Here is an 18,928-nt window from a genome sequence, read left to right as displayed (position 1 = left end):
GCTAAAGTCTGGGCCACGTTTTTTTCCAAAGGCCCCACACACAGTAGCCAACTAAAGACCGAAGGGTGTTGCATGCATATAATTCGGAATTTAATAGGCCCTCTATGGCTTCATGAATGAAATGTCTCTGATGTCACTTTGTTTACCTCTGCGTCGGAGTGACACGCCTTCCATTCCAGGCATATAAACCTCAGGAATTCAGAGACACTCCAGCAGACTTCGAAATTGATCCAAAAGTACTTTTCAGGATGACAGTGATTATTCTACTCCTGCTGGTACTTGCGTTGACTTTTTCTGAAGCGGAGGACAATGGTAAGTCGAGTAACAATTCTTGCTGCTTTCCAACTGTGTCTAATCACATTTACATTTGACATTTTAAGGAGAAGAATGGTGACCGCGTTATTGTAGATCAGAAGATCCATTAGGAAATAGCAATTGCTTTTAAAACCAATACACTTAAACTTTTTTTTTTGTATCTATTGTAAAAGTGATGACATGGTTTTTTAAAGCAATCGAAACATTTTCTCAGAGGTGCAATAAAGAAATAGATGTATTGGCTTATCAAATCGACATTTTATTTATTTATCACTTGCGCTGAATACAGCTGATGTAATAGACATGACTAAATGCTTGCTTACGAAACTTTCCCGGTGATGCAGAGTTTAAAAATAATCATAAAAAATAGTAACTAACACATGAGGATTCAAATAAAATACACAAGAAGGGAGCTATATACAGTGAGTACCAGTAGCCTACCAGTTCAATGTGCAGAGAGAGGTACGACGGATTTGAGGAAGATGCAGTACGCACATGAAGTCAAGGTAAAGTGACTAGGCATCCGGATAGATAATAATACGAGTAAAATAAAGAAAAGATTAGCAGCAGAAAATTACGAGTGTAAAAGTGTGTGTTTGTTGGTATGCGTTTGTTAGGGTTTTGTGTGGGTGTGACAGTGTAGTGTGTGTGTGTGTGTGTGTGTGTGTGTGTGTATAACATCTAGCAAGTGTGCGTCGGGTCAGTCAGTGCAAGGTAGAGTCAGTGCAGAGAGTTTGGGATCCAATAATTGACTATTTAGCAGTCTGGCTATTTAGCAGTCTTATGGCTTTGGGGCAGAAGCTGTCTCAGTCTGTTGGTTTGAGAGCTCTCTATGGCTTAAGTGTCTGGAGTCCTTGGCATTTTTTCTGACCTTTGACACTGCCTGATATAGTTCCTGGATGGCAGGAGTTTATGTATGGAATTAAAGTACATTTTATGATTGATATCACATTTTTTGTCTTTCACAAATAAGCCTATACATCTCGGACATATCTAATTCAATCTTTGTATAGGTCACTTTACAAAAATATAATAATCTGAAATGTGCATATCATAAAGCTGGAGTTAACAAAAAGAGTTACATTGTCATAATCTGACAACTTTTTTTTACAACTATCGTTGTCAGGAAGTTAGATCTAGTTCGTATTACAAAGCATACTGCCACTAGAAATGTACGTATATCTAGTTCGTATTACAAAGCATACTGCCATTAGAAATGTACGTAGTTTAGCAGACGCTCTTATCCAGAGTGACTTACAGGAGCAAGTAGGGTTAAGTGCCTTGCTCAAGGGCACATAAACAGATGTTTCACAAAGTCGGCTCGAGGATTCGAATCAGTGATCTTTCAATTACTGGACCAACATGCTTAACAGCTAGGCTACCTGCCACCCCATAATGTCGATTTTGATCGTTGAGGCTACAACGATTAACCTGTTAATGTTTTACTTTACTTTTAAGTGTTTGGCTTGTGTTGGCGTACTTAATAACGTCTGGATGAAAATGTCTTTAGAAATAACTATGTAATATCAGTAGATTAGATTATATGGTGAATACTCAAAACAAAACAAAAATCACAATTGAATATGTGCAGTGCATTTAGCATGCTTTAGTTCAGTGCACGCACTCGATTTATTTTAAGTGACTAGGTTAGTCTTACTGAGATGAAATATCTCTTTTACAAGAGACCTGGCCAAATATCACCGCAATGTTTCGGACACATTTACAACATAATAAAACGCAGAGCATTACAGTTTTAAAAGCATACATTTTAAAGATTGAGCAGGCAAGATACTTTGGGGAGGTGTGGTGCATCCTGGGGTCAGAACATTGACAGCCCTCCACTTCATTGTCCACCAAAAGGTTTTACCCTAGCTTTAAACACATTCAAGGACACTAGCACCTGTCATTTCATGCCCTTTAGTAGTTCATTCCATGTGGAAGGGGCAGAGAACTGGATTGCTTCTTTTTTTATTTTTTACCCAGCTCTGACAGTTAAAAAGAATATTGATAGTCTCAAACTATTGTTTATATTAAGAAGCAGTCAACTGTACTCATAACCTTATATGATGGAGGTATGAAAAAGGGGCCATTGATATTATAAAGTTACAATATACTGCTGGGTGTAACTGGATTGTCCTTGCCTGCTTTATCCAGAGCTGTTCTCCGTGATCAGCACCCCCCCTGAGAAGGGCCAGAGTGTTTTACCTGGCCAGAACCAGAGCACGAGGCTAGGGGTCAAAGACCCCTCTCACCCCATCAACGAGCTCCTGGAAAAGGGCAGCAAAGTCGGGGACTCCAAGTACGCCCTCCACTCCCTTCCCTCGGGGGTCTGGCCCAAGCACAGTGACCCTCGCCCCGGCCTCCACAACAAGAGCAAGAAGGGCCCTAAAAATGACCGCCTGATTGAGCACAACAGCGAGAAGAACCGCGGCGAGGCGAGTGCTTCCCAAAATGTCACTGACCGCTGCCACCCACCGCACACAGAAAGTAAACGTGGACCCTCACCGGGACCCCCACACCAACTTCAACAACCCCCCACAGAGTGACCCGGACAGTCACCCCAACTCCAGACCCAGGGGCCAACCTCACTCAGCCCCCTCCCCTCGCAGGGACCCCTCAACCAGAAAGCTGGACCCGGAGGAGAACCGCCCTGGGGGGAAGTTCAGTCTGTACCAGTCCGGCGGCGCCACCCGGAATAACAGCCGCTCATCTGTGCTCCTCAACCGTCGCTCCTCCAGCCTGCTCTACCATTTCGACATTCTGAAACGAGGTACCGAAAATGACACTACACCCCCACACTATGTATGGTACAAAGTGAGCTGTGACAGTGCGAGACTGCTGCGATTTCAGTATAGTTAGCTAATTACCTCTCCAGCCACAAATTGCTGCCTACATCCGGAGTGAATGTGTCCCTTTGTGTGAAGTCTTGGGGAGTGAGAGGTTATGATATCAATGCTAAATATGCCTAAGTGAGATCATTTATAATGTAGTAATTAAGGGGCTAGGACGGGGAATGTGGATCCCCCTCCTGCGGAATGCGACGCCTGTGTTCTGTAATGACAACTCTGGTCCTTCTAATGACACTGGAAATAAGTCTGGCTCCACACAAGCAGGCACGGTCGGTCACACTCTCTCCTTCTCATCTCCGTCTCTCTCTTCCTTTCTTTGTCTCCCTCTCTCGCAGAGTCTGACTTCCCTCACGAGGCCGTCTGCATGAGTGAGTGCAAGAAGGAGAAGGAGGAGAGAGAGCACTACTGCTACAGTGAATTTGGTAAGTGTGTGTGTGAACGAGGTTAGACTATGGTATGAAAGTGAGATGGGTGGCCTGGCCACCATCTTCCAGTGATCTCTCCATAAAGACCAAGTGAAGTGAAGGGTAAAGGGGACAAAATAAGGGCATGACACAATGTCTGGTGTAGTCTATTTGAAACCTGCCAATCATGCTGTAGTTTAGACTTTGGTCATGTAGAGTCTTCTCACCATGGCGCAGGGTGAAGTTGCCTCCAAAACGCTGATCTTGGGTCAGTTTTGTTGAGCCTAGATCTGTCCCTATGAGTGCTCTGTGCTACTCTCCACTTTAGAGTTACAAACAATGACCTTTACTTTCATTTGACCGTTTGCCTTTCCATTTCAGCCGTCAATGGGGTCGTTCACGACATAGACGTGGTGCGTAAGGGGATTAGACTCATCACACTGATGGTGAGCAGCGATGGCTTCTACAAGATGAGCCGCCTCTACGTCACTCCAGACAGCTTCTTTCTCAAAGTGCGTCTCCTTGTCCTGGACACCTACAAATGTAGCAAGCCTTGTCCTGACATCAAACTAGGTAACTGTCAACTTAAGGAACTAATGAATGCATCCCAAATAGCACCCTATCCCCTAAATCAGGGCACTCCAACCCTGTTCCTAGAGAGCTACCCTCCTGTTGGTTTTCAATCCAACCCCAGTAGCAACTAACCTGATTCAGTTCATCAACCAGCTAATTATTAGAATCGGGTGCGCTAGATTAGTGTTGGAGTGAAAACCTACAGGAAGGTAGCTCTCCAGGAACGGGGTTGGAGTGAGAACCTACAGGATGGTAGCTCTCCAGGAACAGGGTTGGAGAGCCCTGCCCTATATGGTGCTCTCTGGACAACAGTAGTGCATCATATAGGGCAGGAGTATTCAAGTCCAACCCTGGAGATCTGAGGTACTGCTGGTTTTCTCTTCTACCTGATCATAAATTGCACCCATCTGGAGTCCCAGGTCTAAATCAGTCCCTGAATAGAGGGGAAGAATGGGGGGAAAAAGCAGTGGAACTGGCTTTGCGGTCCATATTTGAATTTGAGGGATATAAGGTGCCACCATGGCTACGTTCCGATATCAACACTAGCATATTAATGGATTCCCAATACATTTCCCCATGCTATGTGGTATGCTAGTATAGTCAATGGTACTGAACTCATGTCTACCAGTTGAGCAGAGAGACCAAATACTGAATTCACTGACACCCTCTCTACCTCCAATGCTATTCTATAGGTAGCCGGTACATTATAATGGGTCAGATCTACTACCGGAGGCGCCACCTCCCCAACGACCTCCTGGCCCTGCTGGGGGGAAAACTGAAGCCAGGGGACGGCCTCCTGCGTAGCAACAACTACGTCAAGCGCTTCAACAAGAGGAGACACCAGAAAGCCCTGGAGGCCACCCGCTCCAAGTGTAGGTAAAACCAAAACAGACTATCGCCCCCCCTGCAGTGGCGGAAAAGACATTGCAGCCGTCAACATGAAGTGACTGTGACCTATAACCCCTACAGCATTTCAGCAGAGACGTAGATGGACGAGGCCAATATGTTGTTTTTTTTCCGGCATGGACCTCCTGCACTTGTTTGTGTCATAATCCAGGTTGAGTGGTAATGTTTTTGCTTGTCTGTCTTTACCTTGAGGCTTTGCGTCCTCCTTGATAGAAGACACAAGTGGAGTCTATATCAAAGGTTCTCGTCTTTCAACCTCTGCTTGAAGTATTGCCCCATCAGATTTCCTAAATGGATTTTTATTTTATTTTGTTTTTAAACCTTTATTTAACTAGGCAAGTCAGTTAGAACAAATGATTATTTACAATGATGGCCTACCCGGACCAAACACGGACGACACTTATTATTGTGAATGAGCATAGAGTTGGCTAGAGGGCACACTTAACAAAGATAAAAGATGAGCTCTCTAGTATTTCTCTACTCTAGTCATTTATTAAGATGTCATAGTACTGAAAATGATAATTTATTCATGCCTGGTACTTGAATCGGTCAGATCAGTGCCTCTCAAATTGGTTTATTTTACGATTGAAAAATGCTGCCAGTGAACCCAGAGTTCTGGTTCAATGGAGTAATTCAGGTAGAGGACATTTTCATTGGCTAATCCGATGTAAAACAACGTTTCATCAGAATGTTTTGGTTGTCCTGTGTCATCAGTTGAAGATGGTGTCTGAGCATGTGAATGAAGCCCATATTTACCCCGAGGGAGGAAGACTTCCAACTCCAGCCCCACTATTCACACGAACACACCCGCACATCTTCAATTTGGCTTGTTCCAAGGTATCCTAATCATCCATGTTCCAAGTTATCCTAATCATCCATGTTCCAAGTTATCCTAATCATCCATGGGAAAGACGATCTGTTCAGGTCTAGATCTAATCACACTGGTGATTCTCCAATGGCAAGTGTCCAATCACATTTCCCCTTTAGCACTTGGTAGGAAACTTTAAAGGACTTCCTATTGACTGAATATACAATAACAGCAAACTCCTATTTATGCCTGTAAGAAAAGCTGTCAAATTTTCAATACTGTTTTTTTTGTGCCTGTCATTTGATTGCAGGAAATGCACTTTTACTGTATGTGAAAAATAAGGGGTGGGGGGGGGGGGGAATGAAAGACTGGAAAAGCATCAACAACAAACCCCAGAGGAGGAAAAGTTGAGAAGACAGAAAAGAGACTAAAATCAACCTATTTTTTCTAATATTAAAGATGTGTACAGTTTGAAATATCCAATGGAGAAAACAGACTTCATAAGGGAACCTGGTGGTATTAGTGAGTGTTTTTGTAAATCTAATCAGGGGAATCTGATCCCCAGCGCACCTGGACACACAGGGCTTCAAAAAAGTGCGGCTCTCCTTGCCGGTTCTCTTTGGGGATGGTGGGGTGAAAGCTAATGCCACCTCTGGCCCTTATTTTTTCATACACACACACACACACACATCCGATGGGGCAAAAGCTCAAAGGAGGCATTTGAGAGTGGCAAAGGGAAGGTGAGAGGGAGGAGGAGAGATGGAGGGAAGGTGAAAAAGAAGGAAGGAAAAGGTTATAGCGCCTTCAAAGTATTCACACCCTTTGACTTTTTCCACACTTTGTTGTGTTACAAAGTGGGATTAAAATGGATTTTAAAAACATTTATTACAAATTTATGAAAAATTAAATACTAATATCTTGATTAGGTAAGTATTCATCTCCCCATAGACAATACATGCTAGAAACACCTTTGGAAGATATTACAGAGTCTTTGTAGGTAATTCTCTAAGTGCTTTGCACACCTAGATTGTACAATATTTGGCCATTATTCTTTGTAAAATTCTTCAAGCTCTGTCAAGTTTGTTGTTGATCATTGCTAGAAAGACATTTTCAAGTCTTGCCATAGATTTTCAAGCCAATTTAAGTCAAAACTGTAACTAGGAACATTCAATGTCGTCTTGGTAAGCAACTCCAGTGTAGATTTGGCCTTGTGTGTTAAGTTATTGTCCTGCTGAAAGGTGAATGTGTCTGTTGGAAACCAGACTGAACCAGTTTTTCCTCTAGGATTTTGCCTGTGCTTAGCTGTACTCCATTTATTTTTATCATAAAAAAACTCCTGAGTCCTTGCCGATGACAAACATACCCATAACATGATGCAGTCACCACCATGCTTGAAAATATGAAGACTGGTACTCAGTGGTGTGTTGTGTTGGATTTACCCCAAACATAATGCTTTGTATTCGGGACAAAAAGTTCAAATCAGCAATGGCCTCATGGTGAAATCCTTGAGAAGTGTTCTTCCTCTCTTGCAACTGAGTTAGGAAGGCGCCTGAATCTCTGTAGTGACTGGGTGTATTGATACACCATCCAAAACCTAATGAATAACTTCCCCATGCTCAAAGGAATATTATTATTTTATCCTTCTACCAATCGGTGGCCTTCTTTGAGAGACACTGAAAAACCTCCATGGTCTTTGTGGTTGAATCTGTGCTTGAAATTCACTACTCGATTGGGGGACCTTACAGATAATTTTATGTGTGAGGTACAGAGATGAGGTAATCATTCAAAAATAATGTTAACCACTATTATTGAACACTGAATGAGTCCATGCAACTTATGTGATTTGTTAAGCACATTTTTACTCCTCAACTTATTTAGGCTTGCCATAACAAAGGGGTTGAATACTTAGACTCAAGACATTTCAGCTTTTCATTTTTTTAATAATTAAAAAAGTGTTCTGCAAAAAAAAAAATTACATTATGGAGTAGTGTGTAAATCGGTGACACAAAATCTCAATTTAATACATTTTAAATTCAGGCTGTAACACAACAAAACGTGGAAAAAGTCGAGGGAAGTGAACATTTCCTGAAGGCACTGTGTGTACATACATCAAGACAGAGAGAGACCCTGGGAGAGAGAGACCCCGGGCTCTCTCCATTCCTGAGGGAAAACTTTGACTGGATGATAAGATAGACATCCAGGCCACAGACCCTTGGTCTAGCCTGTCATCTTTGACTATCCTCATACTTAAAATGAGCAAAAAGCCAAAGGTTTGCACTGTGTGCACATATCTCATCTCATACTACATGGAACTAATAAAGATGCATTTGTTATTTACTCATTGGGTGTCGGTGTGGTCTGTGGGTCTATTCATGTGCTATCGGTGGGGGCTAACACTCAGCCGAAGCCTTGCAAACACACATTCTTGAATGGCACCACAGAATGACATATATAATCACTTCTGGATTCATTTCTGACCAAGATGGCTGCCATAATGAACACATTCTGGAATTATGAGGGTCTATGACACCAGCCTCTAGTGAATTATAGGATCTCTATGTATGGTGCACACAGATTTGAACTGGAGTGTATATTAAAACAAAATACTGTTTCAATCCTGATGATAACCCCTGGTGATTAAGTGCCCCAAAACAGGGTCATAATTGTGGTGTAATAGGGGCTCTGTCTGGCCTAGGGAATCATTTTTGAACCGAGCCGTTCCCATGCTTTGAAGTCCATCTGGGAACATAGCTGGAGGGAACAGATGCAGTCGGGCAGGAAACGGGAGCCCGCTCGCATCTCGGCTACCATCACAGCGGGACAACATTCCTTATGGAGAGGAATAGGGATAAGGGGTTGGGGTAAGGGACGAGGTGGGAATTTGTCCTAGTTCCTTCCTGTGTGACAGAGAGAGCGAGAGAGTTCCAGCCCCCAAGCCACAGAGAGAGGAATTGATGGGACTTGTGGTCATCTGTAGTCCATTTGGTGTCCATGCAAAGCTCTGGATTCAGTTAGGGGTTTGGAGTGGAGGGGGAGCGTGAAGAAGGGAGCGGTGTGTGGGTCTCTTGGTGAGAGGAGAAGGTTAAATGAAAACTCCACCCAAACTATCTTTTGGTATTTGTTTCATTAATCTATTGTTGATATAGTCCCAAAATGTTTTGCATGGCAGCAGTCAAGTTTTCAAGCTATGTAACTTTGAAAATACAGAAATCTAGCCCATATGATGCATTTTGCAACATATGATGAAAAACACAGAATCATATCATGCAAAATGCATCATACAGGACTAAATCAACAATGAACGAAAGAAACAAATAACCCCCCCCCAAAAAAAATGTTTTGGGGTGGAGTTTTTGTACAGGGGAAATACAATGTGTGTGTGTGTGTGTGTGGGGGGGCATAAGTGCTGCCCTCAGGCATCATCCCCTGCTCTTGTCTGGGTAGAAGTTGCCTATAGGCCCAGATCTAGGATCAGCTAATCCTCCCCGAATGTCTTATCTTTTGTGGAACCCAGGAACAGTAGCTGTGGTTTTCACAGCGGCTAATGGGGATCCTACTAAATACCAAAAATACCTGAAACATTTACAGGAGGAAATGCAGAGGAGCTGCCTCTAGATCAGTGTCTGAGGCAACTTAATCCAACTCCACTGTGGAAAGGGATGAGAAAGGTACAAACTACTTAATATTCATGAGATATTCCTGACCAAAGTGACCTGACAGGATAAACACATCCGGACAAAACTCCTGGCCCTTTAAACACAAATTAATTACAACATAAGCACGTAAAAACAAAGATGACAGCACATTGGACAATCGATGTCAAAAACATGACTTTATTATCTAGGATGAAATGTCCTATCAAGTACAAAAAAGGATCTCTTAAGAGTTGCCACAATCTGTTAAAAACATAGTATTTTCCCCCAGTTATGTTTCCTCTTACATTTACTAAAAAAAAATGAAGTATTTTCAGCGATATGAATAAATAACAACAGATATTGTGATGAAGTTATTAAGAGATGTGTAGAACTGGTTGGTTCTTAAAAATAAAACACTCCTCAAAGAGTCAACATTCCCCGCCCGGTTTTAAATCAATATGCACACAATATGCAGCACTTTTAATATAAAGGGCAATTTGACCTAAATGTAGAGTCCACTATGACAAAAGATATTCTCGATCTATTGAATCTACAGGTAGGCTTAGTTGCTGGTTAAGACGGTCAAAAAGAAAAGTACTAACGCTATAAAAACCTCTAAAATCTCTTTGTTTATCGACAGCCATATTATACAACATGAAATACAAAATGGTGGACGATGCATGTAAGAATAGAAACTGGAGTGCATGGTTTGAAATGCAAACAGGTCAGTGAATAGGACTGACAGACAGACTTCGGTCACCTCATCTCTCAACTCAGTCCACCTCCGACAAAAGTTGTTGGCACTTCAAACCAGGGTTTCGGTTATTTCCATTTCAATTTAGGAAGTAAACTAAAATTCCAATGAAAATGGGAATTTCAGTTCACTTCCAAAATTGAAATGAAATTTACCCCAACCCCTCTTCAAACCTAAGCCTAAAAGATTAACTAAGAGCACCAATGACAACTCCAAAAATGTTCTCCCCCCAACAAACAGTACTGCCTCGACACAATTATTACAGAAGAGTTCCAAATATGATCAAAATGGCCAAGAGTTCCTAAAGAAATCTTCATACAAACCCCAAATTAATATGAACATTCTTCAACGAAGGTTGACTTCCTGATTTACTGTTGTAGACCACAGCATGTTTACTTGATGCAGTGCAGAACTCAAAAGCATTTGACTTAATCCTTTATAGGGGGCCTGTGAGTTGAGGGGGGGGGGATTGCGGTGTGGATGGTCAGTACACTTAGGTTAAATATGGCCTTTTAACGGCTTTCACATTCTCCAAGTCCATCCTCGGTTATTTTCCTGTCGAAAGACTTGGAGAGCTTTTCTTGTTTTCATCGGATGAATGTCTTCAATTAAAAATGTTCGAGAAGCCTCTACATGGCGAGAAATAGAGCTTGTTTTCTGAATGTCGGCTGTTTCATATACACCAATATTCCCGTCTTAGGTGGTAACAAAGAAAAAGGAAAACAGAGGTTCAACATCTGAAAAAACAAGGTTTTACAAACAGGATAGCATTTCCACATTGAGACATTACATAGAAATGGTCACTTGGACTCTCTATGGCCTGTTTGGAGGTCAGGGCACTGCATCTTCAAGGTGGCACCATGTGGGATCTGATCTAGGATCAGCTCGTTCCAAACACAAGCAGCCAGACAGGTGTGTGTGTGCTATTTAGACCCATTTTGAATGAGGAAACAGAGACAGCTGGAAAATGTCCGTGGTTGTCATCCCAAATGGCACCCTATTCCCTTTATAGAGCACAACTTTTGAACCAGGGCCCATATGGCTCTGGTCAAAAGTGGTGCACTATATAGGGAATAGGGTGACATTATTTGGACATACACAGTCTGAAATGGGAGTTGACCCCAGGGAAGGAAGAATAGCTGATACAAAAGAGATGTGAGATTAGTTAAGGAATTAACAACTTGAAAAGAGTCTACTGCTGCCTTGTTTCGTACTGCCCTTGAACGGCCCATTAGCTTATTGACTTCAGGGGGGTTTTCTCCCGCCATCCCTCCATTTCATCCACCAGATCGGAAGTGTTTTGAAGGGAAGGAACCAGGCTGTGAACTGAAAGTCTGAGCCTCCCTCCCCCTGTTTGTTGGGGATGTGGTATCACCCATCATGAACACTAAGGGTTTGGATAATGGAGCCTTCCACTGCCAGTCTCTTCTCTTTCCACGGCCATAGAGGTGGTTGAGGAGCAGCGAGGGCTCATCCGGTTTGGTACCAAGGCCGTTCGGCCTGAAGCACGCGTCGGCTACGATCTTCGAGGAGTGTGTGCTGGTTTTAAACAGGGGGTGTGACTCCCACTCCCAAGTCCGACAGGAGTGGTATGTGTGTGGGGACAGGTAAGAAGTAGCCTGGCTTCCCCATTGGAGTATGAGTGTTCAGGGGGAACCACATTGGCAGCCATTTTGACAGTAAGCTTTAGAAGGAGTACTGTCTGTGTATTCTAAGAGGCTGTAGACTGCAGTTTGTTGTTATGAGACCTACAGAACGCAGAGAGAAGGGGAAACAGTTGATGTGATCGCTTGAGGTGTTTCAAAAAAATTAAAAATACAAAAATTAAATTAAAAGCTTGACAAATCACAAAATGTGCATGAGGGAATACAACAACTCTTATTGGATGCCAGTGGGGTCAGACGTTTGAGCAGAGAGAGCAGCCATGTTGGTGTTACATTAGTTTAATGTTCTAGAAGGCTTGTATATACAGTGAGAACATACCATTTAAAACGTGGGACAGTCGAGTTCACCAGAAATTAACTGCAAAGCTACACAAAATACTATGACCTATATATATATATATATATATATCTTAGCATTTTTTTCTCTCCTTTTGAACACATAATACGCCTTCACAAAAGGATATAATAAGCACACAAAACAATAACGTTATACATGAATAAATCAGATAAAAGACTAACTGGTAAACGTTGCTAATCTTTTTAAAAATGGCCAGCTAAGAGGAGGTACAATCTTCGCACTTCATCAATACAATAACCGTCCTCCGTTAAATTAAGTGACAGGTCATCTGCACATGTGGAACTGACTTGAATGCAACATTACATGTGTGAGAAATAAGTTCCGACATTTGAGCAAAATCTAATCCCAACGATGAGGTTGTCAACTAACCTTTTCGAAAACTTGATATTGTGCCTCACCAGTCACCGGATTGAGATATAAACCGAAATGAACTCAACTCCCATCGAATGTCTGTTGTCTGTGAAATGAATGTAGGAAAAAATAACCTAACAGATGTTTCCCTTGATTGCTGTTTGTGACCAACATGGCTGCCATTGTCAAATGGAGAAATGTTTTTAAAGTGTCTTTGCTTCTAAAAATACAAAAAAACACACCAACAGTGTGGTTTATACTGTAAATATACTTTCTTACAAATAGTTTGACGCTGTTTTAAAGAATTAAAAACAGCAAGGTCCAGGATAGCCTAATGTTTTTTTTTTTTTTTTTTTAGAGTGACCCCGGCACCCAGCTCAGATTCCAACTACAAGGCCAGACTTATGACATCACAATCTGTAAGAGAGGGAGAGAGAATGGATGACATAAACACATGCAGGTGGAAGCACATGACCATAAGGACACAAACACACAATGCAGGGGAGGAGGTATAGATGCAGAACTACGCGCTAAAGACAGGAGATGGGATGCTAAGGACATTGAGCATGGATTGGACATCGCTACTACACAGCTCTAAAGTGAATGCCAATAGAAAGCTGGCGCCACACGCGTACACAAACAGGCTCCACACAACAGACCACAGACAGATCTGTGTGGAAGGGCTGGCGGTCTGGTGGCAGCTAAGGCCCTCTAGGTTGGACCCCAACGGCAGATGTGACAGAGACTAAAGCACTACAGAAGGCAAAAACAACCCCCAAAACACCAAACTTCACAGAATCATCCTAAAGTTGGGGTTATGTCTGAAAGAAGGGGTGGGCGAGAGAGGGAGGGATAAGAGAGCAGCACAAAGAAGAGGCGAGGACGGAGGAGGAGCGCAGGCGGATACGACAAAGACGGGGGAGGGGCGAAAAAAGGGTGGGATGAGCTCAGAGTTTAAAATGTCAGAGTTGACTGACGAGGCCAAGGGAGAGGTCAGAGGTCTTACCTGCTGGCTTTGAACCCTTTGAGCTTCTGGACGAAGAAGTTCTCGAGGACCTCGGCGCACTGGTAGAACGGCGAGTCGCTGGGGTTGTAGTATCGGCAGTTGTCGAAGACTTTGGTCATGTCCGCCACGAACTCCGTCAGCCTGATGTAGTGGCGCTTCTGCAACCGCTCCTCCATTGTAGAAAGGTCTAGAAAGAAGGGAGGAAGACAAGAACAGAACACGAATCACCTCCGGAATCATCAAGTTGACTCTTCCCCGACATCCTCGCAGAGTCGCTTCAAAAGGAATTGCAGTTTATGTGGTGTAAATATTTGATAGATAATCAAGTATGCGTCGAAAAGCGCAATACATCACTTGTACGTCAACTTGACCGTCAGAAATACTAGCTCAACGCTAGTTTCGACCCTCGATCACCAGGCTCGGGCCCTTTCAAAGCGAATTACACGCGATGTGACCGAGCGGCCGACGCGTTGATTCTGGCAACATGATGTCACTGTTATGAAATTTGCCTTTGAAAGAAGTTGAAAGTTGACACTCAATTATCACGATAGTTAGCTAGGTAAGCTAGCAACAAGCCTGGTCCTTCATAATTCCCCACAGGGCAGCAGTGGTTTTCTCCCGTGTCGTGCCCCGGGGCTCCATTTTAAATAAACATATCCGATTCTTAACCTTCCCTCACCCCCCACCCGGTCAGCAGGCCGACCCCTTGCCCATATCAAAGAGGGCCTTCTTCTCAGTCATCAGACTTCATCAACAAACACCAAACTTATGCCGACCGGACAGCCGTGGCCAGACTTGGCTTTTTCTTCTGCAGGGTGAAAAGGTTTCTTTTTTGCGGGCGGTGGACTAGAGTTTCCAGGCCCAGGTCAAATGCACTGTAGTGTAGAAGGGGGCTACTGTCGTGTCCAAGTGTAGAAGTCTCTGGGGTTTTTCCGGCAGCTCATTAACAGGTTTGTTTGTGTGGAAGTTCAAAAAGGCCCTGTTGACGCAAGTCCGCCTTTTACATGGGCAGTTTGATCTGAGTTGGAGGCCTTTCCTCTCGAGCAGGGCGATGGGGTGTGTGTGTGTGTGTTTGGGGGTGTGTTTGTGTGTGTAACAACTTAGGAGTCCCTTGTGACGACTATTCCAATTTATGACAACAGCACCTCTTTTTTTTTACAACGTTCAATCAATGCAAATAAGCAGAACTATCCCCCCCACTCACCCATTGGTTCCTTAATGACTCCGTAGTAGTCTGGGGCGTCGTTCGGGTCCACCGGCTCCAGGAACGGCCACGCCATTTTGTGAGCCTGATGAGAGGCAGGGAGAAAGAGAGAGAAAGAGAGAGGAGACACTTGAGAGACGTGCAGCAGCAACAGAAAAGAAAAGGAAGGAAAACAAACAAGAGGTTGAAAATGGCATTGGAAGCAGCTGGTTCAACAGAGATGTGCTCCGGCTACGTCCGTGCCATGCGGACAGAGAGGAGGAGGGGAAGAAGAGAGAGAAAAAGAGGAGGAGATAAGGAAGAGGAGGGTGGAAAAACCCCTGTAGCCAGGGCAGTTGTCCAAGTGCCGCCCAGGGGACCAGCGTCACAGATCAGATAAAAGTTGAGAACAGAGGAGGGCTTTGTTCCGTATCGTCCTGACGCCTGGTAGAGGGGGAACGAGGGCGAAGGGAGGAGCAAAGGAAGGGGTGACATACCTGTAAGGAGCGCAGGATTCTCCTTAACCCTTCGTTATCCTTGTCGGTGAGCGGCGTGAGCACGGTCATGGCGTCCTCTGTGGACTGGCACTGCGGACACACGTACTGGTCGATGTGGTTGGCCTCGCTCTGCAGGATGCCCACGCAACGGCCGTGGTACCAGTTCTGGCAGCGGTCGCAGCCGATGTAGAACCTGAGCGGGGGCGAGGAGGAGGGTTGCAGGGGTGGGTTACGTTCATTGTGCCTGATGAACACGACCCTGGTTTCTGTTCCAAGTCCGATTGTAAGGAACATTGCAGAAAGTGTGTCTGCTTTAAAAGCCAGGGTGATATAGACATACTAATTTCTGGTTTTCATCGAGTAGAATTCGCCGCACACTATTGAGGGAGAGAATAGTCTTTGGAGTCCCATGTGTATAGGGGAAGAGGGGATGTGTTCTATAAAAATGAAGGAATGGCGGGAATCAACGCAATTGCGCATTAGATGACGCATTCTCAGTACGGATGAGCCGAGTATGCTGATACGTGTTGCTTGGAGGGTTGTTTTTAGTAAACAGAACGCCTAAATAGCACGTAGTGCGATTAGTACACAGTATGTCGTTTTAGTAAGTAGTAGGCAAGACAGATTTCAGAGGGCCAATGTCTTTACATCAGGAATTCAAGCTCTGTTACACAGAACAACCTTCAACCCTAGACGTCAAAGGAAATATGAAACAATACAACGTTTCACTGAAACTAAACATCAAAAGGTCAACAGATATCACCCTCTAATAGGTAACACTGTATGTTTTTGCCACTGAGAACCCCATACACCACACACACTCCTATGCACTTACTGTGCTTCGTCGTAAGGCGTTCGGCAGATGCAGTAGAGCTCCTCAGTCTTTCCCTCCTGGGCCCGCTTGCACTCGCTGCAGATGTAGTCGTCCATCTTCTTGGCCTCCTTCTCGGTGACGCCCACACACTCGCCGTGGTACCAGTTGGTGCACAGGTCACAGCCAATGTAGAACCTGGGAGAACACAGGACGTGAAAGAATGCCAAATCACTATGGGGGTCAAACAAGGTCATTCTAACCCCCATGGTTTCAGGTACGTTTGTTAGGAATGTATCGAATGCCATCTGTGTGTTGCCAGAGTGTTTCAACTTCCTGGTTGAGGGCATTTCAGGAAGTTAAATAATGAAGAGTTATCAGTTAAACACCGCAATAGTTTCAGGTGAAATTGATCTTCACTTGTGTTAATGTTTGAGCTTCCTCGTAAATGGTTAATGGTATACATTTTGACTGTCTCTTCAGAGAGGCATTGGAGGAAGCTTACTATACATTTAACGTGTTTGAACTAGATTGACGCTCCTCAGAACGGCTTTTGGACAAGGGTCACGTTTGCGGTACATAAAACGTTGGGGTACGGCCCAAATGGCGCCATGTTCCCTAGCGCACTACTTTTTGACTGGAGCCCAATGGACACCTTAATTCGTGTATAGTGTACTGCTTTTGGCCAGGGCCCTGCATAGGGAATAGGGTGCCATGTAGAGCACAGCCGGTCTCTTACTTGGACTCGTCGTAGGGCGTTCTGCAGACACAGTAGAGCTTGGTCTCCTTCTTGCTGTCTGAGGTAGTGGTGGTGATCATCTTCTTCTTCTTGGCGTTAGCCGTCGACGCCGCATCCCTCTCCTCCTCCCGCTTCCGCTTGTGGGCGAAGGCCGCCGGGTTGAGTTGGGAGGTGTGTGTCAGGGCGTGCTGGGCGTGATGCGTGTGTGCGGCGGCGGCGTGGGCGGCCGCCTGGGCCCTTTCCTTGTCCCGTCGCAGCTTGGCGAGGTCCCTCCTCAGCTCATCCTGTGGAAGGAGATACGGGTAGAGAGTGAGATCAAAAGTGTGTGTGTGTGTGTGTTGGACATCTGTGTGCAGCTCTGCTACCATGTGTCCTTCGTGAGTACAAGTATGTTCATGGGAGAATGCCGTGTGTGTGTGTGTCTGACCTGCGTCTCCAGCTGCAGCTCCTTGTCCAGCAGGGCTCTCTTCTTGAGGATCTCGGCCTTGAGCGTCTCCTTGTGCCGGCAGAGCAGCGACGACAGCTTGGTGGCGTTGGCCTTGGTCCTCTTCTGCTCGCCTGCTTCCTCCTTCTTCCTCTTCTTGACCGCCTGCTTCTCGTCCTTGTCGATCTTGTCCAGGATGAACTTCATCACCTGGTTGCACACAATCATCCTGGGTGGAAGGGGATAGAGACAACATGTTATAGGCCTTATAAGACATTATAAAGGCTCATACATGCTTATAGCCATTTATAAAGCTGAATACCACCAGGAACACAATCATCCTGAGGGGAGTGGTGGATGGGATTTTAAAACGTTTTTTTTTTTTTAGGTGACAGTGGATCGTCTTCATTTCAGTGTTCCCATCAATGTAACAGTAGAGTTAGCTATGAAGATCATTTTCATCCATAGTCCAGTGAAGGAATTTTAAGGACATTTGAAGTGAATATATATATATATTTTTTTTTTTGGGGGGGGGGGGGGTAATTAAAATGATCAAATCTAAATGGACTTGAAGGAAATGTAAAGTATAATGTTTCCATACATCATGAACCTTTCCATCACCCGTAACCTCACACTACGAGACAAAACATTGTAAGCCAATCGGTAGCCATGTCACATGTGACAGATGTCAAGAGTGTTTTTGTTCCCTGTGTTTATTTAGAGGTGGGGCCAGAGAGCAATGGAAAGAGAGACTAGCAATAGGAAGCCACTGCTCTCTCGCACACTTTCTCTCTCACACACATGCACACAAGCTGGGGAGGTCAAGGTCAACCATGGTTCCCAGACTGTGTCCACTGACGTGACTGACCACAAAAGAGAGAGATGGAGGGAGACAAGACCCAAAAAATTGGCCTGCCGTGTGAGCCCTGGTCAAAAGTGGTGCACAACATAGGGAACAGGATGCCATTTGGGACACACGGCCACAGTGCCCTGGCTTGCCCTGCTCCAGGACTGTAGGTCTGGTTTAAACCCAGTGAGGAGGACACAAACACATGGTCTGTCTGAGGTAACCTTTCCCATGACCCAGACACGTTAAATATAACCCCTGGCTTTCTCCACAGGGAGGGAACGGATGACACCTCCACACACACGGCGGGTCAACACAAGGTCTGATCGTCATGGCAACAGCACTAGCTAGCTCCTAGTCCCTCACCTCTGGTTCTCCTCTCTCTCGGTGGGGGACATGGGCTTCTTCTGCTTGAGGTGCTCGATCACGGCGTTCTGCTTCATCACCACCTGTCACAGATGAGACAGAGGGGTCAGAGGTCAACTCAGGCCTCACACGGTTGCGTCCCAAACGGCACCCCGATTCCCTATGAAGTGCCCTACTTTGGACCAGGTTCCATAGGGATCTGGTCAAATGTAGTGCACCCTATAGGGAATAGGGTGCCATTCCAACTCAGGCCTCACACAGTGAAAGAACAGAAACGTCAAAGACGTCAAATATACAGGAAGCAGGTGTTTGTTACAACGCAGGCAAAATACATGCGTTGCAGAACGCAAGACGCATAAACACACAATAAAGAAACCTTATGCATAGGGTACGTCCCAAATGGCATCCTATCCCCTATATAGGGCACTACTTTTGACA

General features: G+C 44.6%; 2 protein-coding genes across 5 annotated transcripts in view; one reads left to right on the top strand and one right to left on the bottom strand.

Annotated features, from left to right (window-relative positions):
- The first annotated feature begins 179 nt into the window (after window positions 1-179).
- Window positions 180-8,196, top strand: LOC139424689 (UPF0450 protein C17orf58 homolog). The gene is made up of 5 exons (XM_071176759.1): window positions 180-312; window positions 2,470-3,085; window positions 3,500-3,586; window positions 3,950-4,141; window positions 4,834-8,196. The coding sequence occupies exons 2-5, from the start codon at window positions 2,767-2,769 to the stop codon at window positions 5,019-5,021; spliced, it is 786 nt and encodes a 261-aa protein (XP_071032860.1). The 5' UTR covers window positions 180-312; window positions 2,470-2,766; the 3' UTR covers window positions 5,022-8,196.
- A 1,467-nt stretch (window positions 8,197-9,663) lies between these two features.
- Window positions 9,664-18,928, bottom strand: part of LOC139424698 (nucleosome-remodeling factor subunit BPTF-like) — a 59,992-nt gene continuing 50,727 nt past the window's right edge. For 2 of the 4 annotated variants that reach the window (XM_071176772.1, XM_071176773.1), the window contains exons 25-32: window positions 18,491-18,573; window positions 17,281-17,506; window positions 16,854-17,137; window positions 16,139-16,312; window positions 15,304-15,496; window positions 14,828-14,912; window positions 13,624-13,810; window positions 9,664-11,992 (exon numbers count right to left, since the gene is read on the bottom strand). In XM_071176772.1, coding sequence (XP_071032873.1) covers window positions 11,956-11,992; window positions 13,624-13,810; window positions 14,828-14,912; window positions 15,304-15,496; window positions 16,139-16,312; window positions 16,854-17,137; window positions 17,281-17,506; window positions 18,491-18,573 — 1,269 coding nt within the window. In that variant the 3' untranslated portion in view covers window positions 9,664-11,955. Of the gene's footprint in view, window positions 13,035-13,623; window positions 13,811-14,827; window positions 14,913-15,303; window positions 15,497-16,138; window positions 16,313-16,853; window positions 17,138-17,280; window positions 17,507-18,490; window positions 18,574-18,928 lie in introns of all 4 variants that reach the window. The other 2 variants (XR_011635968.1, XM_071176774.1) reach the window with 2 other exon arrangements.

Source organism: Oncorhynchus clarkii, chromosome 13, assembly GCF_045791955.1.
Source record: "Oncorhynchus clarkii lewisi isolate Uvic-CL-2024 chromosome 13, UVic_Ocla_1.0, whole genome shotgun sequence".
Lineage (NCBI taxonomy): Eukaryota > Metazoa > Chordata > Actinopteri > Salmoniformes > Salmonidae > Oncorhynchus > Oncorhynchus clarkii.
Note: the sequence above shows the minus strand (reverse complement) of the source record. Positions and strands in the feature narration are given on the sequence as shown.

Excerpts from the sequence above, each read along its gene's own strand:
- LOC139424689 (XM_071176759.1), top strand. The coding sequence starts at position 2,767 with ATGTCACTGACCGCTGCCACCCACCGCACACAGAAAGTAAACGTGGAC. Across the intron at positions 3,587-3,949 it reads CTACTGCTACAGTGAATTTG|CCGTCAATGGGGTCGTTCAC; the intron begins GTAAGTGTGTGT and ends TTTCCATTTCAG. Across the intron at positions 4,142-4,833 it reads TTGTCCTGACATCAAACTAG|GTAGCCGGTACATTATAATG; the intron begins GTAACTGTCAAC and ends GCTATTCTATAG.